This window comes from Cannabis sativa, chromosome 6, assembly GCF_029168945.1.
Source record: "Cannabis sativa cultivar Pink pepper isolate KNU-18-1 chromosome 6, ASM2916894v1, whole genome shotgun sequence".
Classification (NCBI taxonomy): Eukaryota; Viridiplantae; Streptophyta; class Magnoliopsida; order Rosales; family Cannabaceae; genus Cannabis; species Cannabis sativa.
The window spans coordinates 53,477,803-53,487,518 of NC_083606.1; the positions used below are offsets into that span (position 1 = coordinate 53,477,803).

At 36.6% G+C, this 9,716-nt stretch overlaps 1 protein-coding gene across 1 annotated transcript; it reads left to right on the forward strand.

Annotated features, from left to right (window-relative positions):
- The first annotated feature begins 7,843 nt into the window (after positions 1 to 7,843).
- LOC115695268 (uncharacterized) lies at positions 7,844 to 8,476 on the forward strand. The gene has a single exon (XM_030622346.1). The coding sequence runs from the start codon at positions 7,844 to 7,846 to the stop codon at positions 8,474 to 8,476; it is 633 nt and encodes a 210-aa protein (XP_030478206.1).
- The last annotated feature ends 1,240 nt before the right edge of the window (positions 8,477 to 9,716 follow it).

A 9,716-nucleotide genomic window follows, 5' to 3' on the forward strand; every position in this document is an offset into this window, starting at 1 on the left:
AACCTAGTAGAGTTATTCAAATCAGGCAAATGGGCCTTCACAATTGGGGTGGTTCATGTGAGGGGGTGCTAGGTTCAGTATGTTGTACCCACTACTATGGCTCCCAACTCTCACACAAGGCCCAAAAGAGAGGAATTTAACCTTAAAATGAACAACTGTTATTAATTGAATAGGTCCAAAACTAAATGGGCCTAAATAAAATCTATCAAAAAAGTATGATATTTTATTTAGCAACAACAACCTATATGCATCTATAATTAAATTAAACACATAGGCTCATACAGACACACAATTTGGATGGATCCTATCATGTTGCTAGGTCATACACAGATGAAAGAAGATTGTAAAAATTACCTGTTACAAATTATTTACTTGACCAAGGGAGCCATGAGTTAAAATCAGATCATTAGATCTGTCAACAAGTTAACCATGGCTATTTGCAATCAAGCAATAATAGGTTATAAAAACTTACAAACAAGCTAAAACACATACTCCTGCAACAAGGTTAGCTGGATAGTTGGATATAGGATTTATTTAATTTTAAATAAATTTCGAAAAAATAATTAATTAAATAAATAAAAAAAAATATTTTCGAAAATTTTAAAAACAATTTAAAAATTTTCAAAATTTTAAAAAAATATATTTAAAATTTAACCTACAATTTTGAAAAATTAGGTTTCAACCAACCTAAATATCATTTCAAAATTTGCTAACTACTTTTAAAAATTTAATGTTATTTTATAAATAAAAAATTAAAAACGATAAATCAATATCTTTTTCAGATTTTAAATGTAATTTAAATAAATAAAATAACAAAATTTAAAAGTTAGCAAAATATCTTACATCTATTTAAAATTACATGATTATAGTTATTTTATTTTAAATTTAAATAAGGTCAAATTATTTTAAAAAATATATAATTTAAAAAATTTCATATCTGACCTTAAATTTAAAAATAAGATAAGATATAATCAAATTTAAAAATAAGATAGATAATTAAGCAAAAAGATAGATATTTACTATTTTCAAATTCAAATTACACTAATATCATGAATTAAATTTAAAAAATATTAATTAAATTAATTATGATAATAAGAATTGAATTAGGAATAGTAAATGTATAAATACAGAACTACACAAAAAATTGGAAGTTAAATCCATGAAATAGCATGAAAAAACGAAGAAAAACGAAAAATTTACGAGCTGTACGGACAGTATGCTGAGCATACATGTCCGCGCGCGCATGGGGGGGTGTTTGGGCGTGAAAACTCAGCGCAGGGGGAGGTTGCATGATTTCTGCGCGCGCACAAGGTGCAGCGACACCACCCCGATTTTTCGAAATTGAGTTCTGTAAAAAAGTAAATTGCTTAATTTTTTCCATACTATCCAATAAAAATAATTCCAGAAATTCAATTATTTTTAACGAAAATATACAAACATCAATCAATCATCAAATAATACTCAATACAACATGATACCATCCAAAACATCAAACAATCGTTTCAAAGTCCAAATTTCTTGCAAGCAAATCAATTACCATGGCTCTGAGGCCAGTTTTTGGAAATTATTTTACCAGGATCTTAGATCTACTCACAAGTATGTTGATTAACACCCTAAATATGAACTTTCTAAAACGATGAAATAAACACATATAAAGTTTAGGAAACCTTACATTGGGTGCAGCGGAATATAATGACTCCTTCCGTTCAGATATCTAGCCCTTGATTCCTTTCTGTAGCAGAGCATTATCAATATCTGAACGTGGATCTCTTTCTCTGATTCTTTAGTGCTGAAACTCCTTCTTGCTGAAAGTCTTTCTTCACGATCTTCCTCACTATGATTGAGGTATCACTTGCTGTGTGTGGGCACTACTCTAACACTAAGAATTTCGAAATTTCAAGGAAGAAGAGAGAGAGGGAGTGGTCGGCCAAAGATAGGGAGAGAGAAGGCTCAAATTTTTCTAAATGAGAAGTGTGAAATTTAAGTGTGTAATTTTCCTGAAGCCTTCACTATCTATTTATAGCATTCCACTAGGGTTAGGTTTGAATTATTTGGCATTAAAATAATGAAAATATCAGAGGGAAAACCCTACAAAAGTGGTCGGCCATGCAATGTGGATTTGGGCCTCACTTTTTGCAATTTTGCAGTTTTATCTTTTCTGCATCTGATTTTCTCAAAACCGCCAATTTTTAAATTCAACCATTTAAATGCCAATTCTAACTATTTAATAACTATAAATAATTATTAAAAAATATTGTCATTTATCATATTGATTAATTAAACCATACAAAGTATCATAATTAACAAATATGCCACTAAAACTCTTTCTTTACAATTTCGCCCTTACTTAGTGAAAAATTCACAAATAGACATAGTCTAATTTGAGAATTATAATTGATTAATCAAAACCAATTATATGAGTCTTACAAGCAATATTATCTCAACTAGTGCGGGGACCATGGGTCTATATAACCGAGCTTCCAATAAGCAGATCAAGAATTTATTACCTAAATTCACTGACTTATTAATTCTTCGTTGAATCCACGCATAGAACTTAGAATTGCACTCTCAGTATATAGAATGCTCTATATGTTCCACCATATAGACACATCATTAGTTATCCATTGTTATAATCCTAATTTGATCAATGATCCTCTATATGTATGATCTACACTGTAAAGGGATTAGATTACCGTTACACCCTACAATGTATTTAATCCTTAAAACACTTAACCCCGTATAAATGATATTTCATCTTATGTGAAATGAGATCTCCACCGTTTATTGTCGTTTGGTCAAGCTCAAAGGAGATCATCCTTTACGTACTATTCGCCAGATAGAAGCTATAGATTCCATGTTTATGTTAGCGCTCCCACTCAATTGCACTACCGTGTTCCCAAAATGTACGTATCACCCTGACCTAAAAGTAGGCTTAACTAACAAATCAAAGAACAAGAATAGCCTCTTGAGATTGAGCTTAATCATAACAGGATTAAGATCATTTGATCTAGGATCAACTAGGCGATATTGACTTGAATAGATATTACGGTAAGTTTAATAAATCTAAGTCAAAGTTCAATATCGGTCCCTTCCGATGCATACTCCATGCATCCAACCTGAGCTTTACTTTAACCAATGTTCTAGAAAGAACATTGCACTTCTCCATATGCAAGTAAACTCTTGTTGTAGATTATCATATCAGTAAAACCCTGTGTCTGATAAATCTAGGAAACTTTATTCACATAGTCATGTTTACTTTCCAATGTGTTGACGACACAATAAACAGGATCAAGTATGTGAAAAGGGTTTCAAATGAATTCATACATTATGTACATATAATCATGAAATAAATCATGTGAACCATGCAACATTAAATGTTATTTCTGATCTATATTAATAAGTAAATCTGATTATATTGAAATGAGTTTTATTTAGGGCATAAAACCCAACAGTTGGTTGTGTCAGACCCGAGGGGATGGAATCGTCGACAGTCAATGGGGGAAGATCTTCGATCGCTGGGGAGGCCATGAATGTAGGCGTTGACCCACTGCCGAATCATGGTAATGGTGGAGGTGTGGTTATGGCTCCTTCCTTTTCTCATGGTCCACGTGTCAATCAAGGAGGAGTCCCTAAAAATAGGGGGAAGGATATTGTAAATATTTCAGATAATAGCCTAGTTGTTATTGATAACAAAAAAAAAAGGAAAGTAAGTGAGGGCAGTAACGACAATGCTGAGGTTGTACAGCATGTTACCGATATTTCAAAAAACTCATCTTTGGCGGGCCTTGGCAATGGGGCTCACCAATCATCATGAAAATACTGTCTTGGAACTGTCGTGGGCTGGGGCCGCCACGGAATGTTCAGTTCCTAAAAGAACTTGTGGTTCAAAAAAGGCCTAGTGTTGTTTTTTTGTGTGAGACATTAAGTAACCAATTGAAGATGGATCAGATTTGTATGAGTTTGGGCTTTGAGGGGTGTTTTGTTGTTGCGGCCCAAGGAAGGAGTGGGGGTTTAGCATTGCTATGGAAGAATCAAGAGGAGGTCAAGGTGGAGTCGTTTTCCACAAACCATATAGATAGTCTTATAACGCTTGATGGGTAGAGGGAATTTCGGTTCACCGGAATCTATGAGGAACCTAATAGAAGTTTAAGGAAGAACACCTGGGATCTATTACGGACTTTACATGGGCGTTCTACTCCTTGGTGTTTAATGGGGGATTTTAACAATGTGCTTGGTCAGGGTGAGAAGCTCGGTGGGTTGCATTACCCATCGTGGCTTATTGACGGCTTTCAGGAGGTGGTTCAGCAATGTGGGTTGATTGATTTGGATCTGTGTGGCCATCCTTTTACGTGGGAGAAGAGTTGAGACACTGCTCATTAGATAGAAGCCCGGTTGGACAGAGCTATGGTGAGTAATTCTTAGTTAAATAATTTCTCTTCCTCTAAATTATTCAATCTTGAGATTTCTCCGTCGGATCATAGTCCCCTTCTACTGGATGTTCTCTTTCACGAGACTATTGCTCAAGCGAGGTCTTTCAAGTTTGAAAATTTCTGAACTAGTCATCAAGATTGTGAAGATGTGGTTAGACGTAATTGGTCTTCGATAGCGGGGCAAAATATTGTTCGAAAAATATAGGAATGTGGTACTGCTCTTCAGCATTGGGGAAAGGATGTGTTTGGCAACTTCTCTTCTCGCATTAAACAATGCAATCGGTTGTTAAAGCAATATAAGAAGCGACGAGATGAGGACGGTAAGAGATTATTTTATGAGGCTAAAAAGGAGCTCTTTTCTGTTCTTAATCAAAGGGAGGGTTTTTGGAGACAAAGATTTAAACAGTTATGGATTCAAGTGGGAGATCAAAACAGTAAGTTCTTTCACTCTAAAGGTTCTGCGAGAAAATGAAATAATCACATTACTAGTTTGAAAGACTCGGAGGGTAATTTGAGACAATGGGATAGTGGACTGGAGAATGTCATGGTTGAGTACTACAAGGAACTCTTTACTGCCGAACCTTCTAGTTGGGATGAGGTGTTGGACTGTGTTGTGCCTGCTGTCTGAGATGAGCATAATGTGGCTTTACTACGGCCTATATTAGATCAAGAAGTTAAAGATGCAGTCTTTCAAATGAATCCGGATAAATCACCAGGGCCTGACGGGGTGAATCCAATTTTTTTTTCAGAAATATTGGTCCATGGTTGGCATTGATGTGATCCATACAGTTAAACATTTTTTTGCAACTGAGCAAATGCCGGTAGGGATGAATAATAAGAATATTGTGCTAATTCCAAAAAAGAAGAACCGTGATCAAATGAGTGAGTTGCACCCCATTTCTCTTTGCAATGTCATTGCCAAAGTTATTACTAAGGTCCTTGCTAACAAAATGAAAGGATTGTTGTCTGAGGTTATCTCCAAACATCAAAGAGCTTTTATCCTTGGAAGATTAATTACAGATAATATTATTGTAACACTCTAAATACTTAGGCACGCTACCAAGATACTTACGAAACCCTAATCCCCTAAACGGGATTACTAATTAAAAATGCGCAGAATTGAAACTTTTTTATTAAACGGAATGGAAATAAAACTTGTAATAATTTAAACTTTACAACAGGTGGGATCCCAAAACTATTTACAAACTTTATTACAAGTCTTTTTCTTTCAGCCGGCCTAAGTGGCAAAATAGAGTTTCAAAAATATAACACTAGTAGACCCTTAACCCGCTTGGTCTGATGTGGCTCGGACATGTACATTCTTCACCCAGCTCCTGAACTCATGGCTGATCAGCTAAAGCCTTACCCTTTCCTGCATAGTAGAGCACCCGTGAGCCAAGCCCATCAAGACAGTATAAACAATAACAATAATAAGCTTATCATGCTATCTAAATAGTATGTCATTCACATATGTCTGTGTGACACAGACCTGCATATTGCATTAACATGCCTATTTATGTCTACGTGGCGCAGACATATGTGTTGTGCTCACACATCTATTTATATCTATGTGGCGTAGGCCTACGTTTTGCTCACACACGTCTAAATACATTAAGGCCTTAGAATGGTTCATCTCGGTTATGGTTACTGAGTCCAACCTAATTATGCCTTAAGTGCATAATCCTTGAATCTCATTACATTTAACATGGCATGGCATTTACACACATATATCGCTAGGGTAATAACCCTAGGCTATTAGACCGTTCCTATTAGGGTAATAACCCTAATCCCAGTTACTAAAGAATCATACATATCACTTTCAATATAAGCGCCACTATGCATACTCTACGTGCTAACCACTGTCTTACCTGTTGTCTGGCAATAACAGAGATTTCGAATCCCCGGGTGCTCCTGATCAGGTGCCGGTAATCCTAGTCACACAAATATGGGATTTTCACAACTAGGGTTAACCCTTCATTTCAAACTCATAAAATATTTTCATGGCATTTAAAATTCAGATAATCACATAGAGCTCGGAATGAGCTTTCCAACGATATAAAGAACTCCCAAATCGGAGTTCGGAATTAAAAGATATGGAGGTTCAAAGTTCGAACTCAAAACTACCCAAAAACACAAGGGCGGGCGGCGGCATGCCCAAGCCATGCCGCGGCACCTGAGAAAAATCCTAGGTTCCACCAACAAGGGGCGGGCCGCGGCATGCCCAGAGCATGCCGCGACACCTGGGTTAAAAACTTAGAAACAGCCACCAAGAACACGAATTTTCAGCCTCAAAACCATACAAATTCCATCCAAAGCTCAACCAAACACTCAATTCAATTCCACAACCTAACAAGCTTAAGATAGGGCATAAAAATACATGCAACATGCATTAAAACTCACACTTTACCCTGAAAATCTAGATTGTAAAAACATCTCAAAATCATACTTAAACTCACAAATCTCAAGCTCTTTAATCTTGAGCTTAATTCCAACTTCTCCAAATATTTTTCCAACAACAATCATCATCAAACAATTGAATTCAAGTTAAGGAAGAAACCCTAGAATTCCATCTAGAGCTTAAACAACCCACACACCCAGAATTCAAGCAAAATTCACTTAAATTAGTAAAAGAACCACACCTCATGCAACCTATACTTATCATCTTCATTAACACCAAAATCATGCATTACTAACAATCAAAAATTCAGTAGATACAACTACAACTGAAAAGATTACCTCAAATCTCAAGCTAGGATTGAGCACAAATACACCAAGAATCCAAGCTCATTCAAGTCAAAATTAAATAATCTCTTCCCAAAATAAACTTTGAAAAATTAGAGAGGGTTAGAGAGAGAGAGGGGTCGGGTGAGAGGCGAAGCAAACCGGAATTCTCTTTTCCTTATCCTCAAAAATCAATTTTGTCAAACATAGTAAATAATGGTCAAAAGACCAAAATGCCCCTAGGGCCAATTCCCACATTTTCAAACATACAAGGGCAAACTTGTCATTTCATGCATAATTAAATCACAATTAAATTTAAGATTATAAAATATCAAATGAAATGCCATTTAATTCAATCCAATTGCATTTCGGGCCCGAACCCGGTTCGGCCCGAAATACCCGGTTGTGACTATACCGCGCCAACTTGTCAAAACACACCTGAAAAAGACAACACATGCATACTATATAATAATATAGTTCTATTAAGCACGTAATTAAATTAATTTCATCAATTTACCCTTCTCGGGTCATAATTACTAAAATACTCCTGGCTCACCAACGGGGTCTTACCATGTTATAAATCATATTAATTCACATATATTGAACTATATAATAATATAATTCCTCATTTATTCATAACTATCTAATTAGGGTTTTGCTAATCCATTTCTTAATTCTAGGGTATTACAATTATGGTCTCTTTTGAAATCCTACATTATCTTAAGCGGAAGCAAGTGGGCAAGGATGGGTTTATGGCGTTGAAATCGGATTTAAGTAAAGCCTATGATAGAGTGGATTGGCATTTCTTGTGTGTTATGCTTACTCGGATGGGATTCGTTGATAAATGGGTTTGTCTTATCTTTGGATGCTTGTCCTCGGTACAGTACCAGATTGTGAGTAGTGACCGAACTATGGGTCCTATTGTGCCTAGTAGAGGCCTCCGACAGGGAGACCATATATCACCATATCTTTCTTTGGTGTGTGTTGAAGCTTTTTCTACTCTTATTCGCAAATTTGAAAAGAGGAAGTGGCTGCATGGTTGTAAAGTGGCTAATGGAGCGCCTAGTGTCTCTCGTATGCTCTTTGTAGATGACAGTTTTTTGTATTATAAGGCGACTAATGGAGAGATGAATCGGGTTCTTCAGTTACTTAGGATGTTTGCTACTGCAACGGGACAACATGTTAATTTTCGAAAGTCTTCTGTCTTTTTTAGCACTAATACTTCATCTAATATGCGACAGACCATCTGTACTACTCTGGGAATTCATGAAGCGACTGAGCACAATAAGTACTTGGGGTTGCCGAGTATTGTTGGCAGGAATTAAAATGTCATTTTCGGTTATTTAAAAGATAAAGTGCAGAAGCGGATCCAGTCTTGGGACAATAAATTCCTATCTCGTGTAGGAAAGGAAGTTCTTATTAAATCAGTTGTTCAATCACTTCTCGCCTATACAATGAATGTGTTTCTTATTCCTGTAGGAATTTGTCAAGACATTGAGAGAACCATTACCAAGTTTTGGTTGAGGTCGAACATGAATAAAGGCATACACTAGCTAAGCTGGGACAAGCTCACGAAACACAAGAGCAATGGTGGCATGGGATTTCGAGATTTAAGGGACTTAAATTTAGCTCTACTAGCTAGCTAATCAAGGATGGAGGCTTTTGACTTGTGGTGATAGCTTGATGGGGCAAATTTTCAAAGCTCGATACTTTTCTTCAGGGTCTTTTCTTACATCGATGTTGGGAAGTAACCCAAGTTATATTTGGAGAAGTGTGTTTGAGGCTAAGGAGTTAGTTCAGGCTAGGGTTCAAAGATTTGTGGGTGATGGTTCTACCGTCAATATTTTGTCTGAGCCTTGGCTTCCTGATGAGATGAACCCTTTCATTGAATCTGTCCATCCAGGACTCGTGGGGAAGGCTGTCGACTCTTTAACGAAAGTTGACCTGGTTGAATGGGATATGGAAGTTATAGCTGATGTGCTCAATGCTAGAGATCAAGCTTTGGTGTGGAAAATTCCACTCAGTAGTCATGTGAGTACTGATTTGTGGTACTGGTTACATGATACTTCAGGTGTTTTCACTGTTAAGAGTGCGTATTCCCTGCTTCAATCAATGAAAACCAGCAGAGATAGTCCAGATAACTCTAGTTTCTGGCAGCTCTTATGGTAGTTACAGCTCCCTCCAAAGGTTCTCAATTTTCTGTGGAGAGCTTCTACCAACAATCTCCCAACTCGGTTTCATCTTTCCACAAAACATATTCCAATTGCTGCAACATGTGCATTTTGTCTTGCTGCTCCTGAGACGACTCTGCATGTTCTGGTGCGGTGCTCTTTTGCTCAAAGTTGTTGGAGCAAGGTTCCAATTCCTGTTGTGGCGCCTGATGCGATGTTGTTCTCGAGTTGATTTGAAGCTGGGTTGACATCATGGAACACGGCTGAGGCTCTTGAGGCCGGTATGATTTATTGGTCAGTTTGGACTCATTGTAATGATTTGGTTTGGAACTCCAAACACCCTGATGCGAGTGAGGTAGTGACAATGGCAAAATTAAATTATGTTGAATGGTTT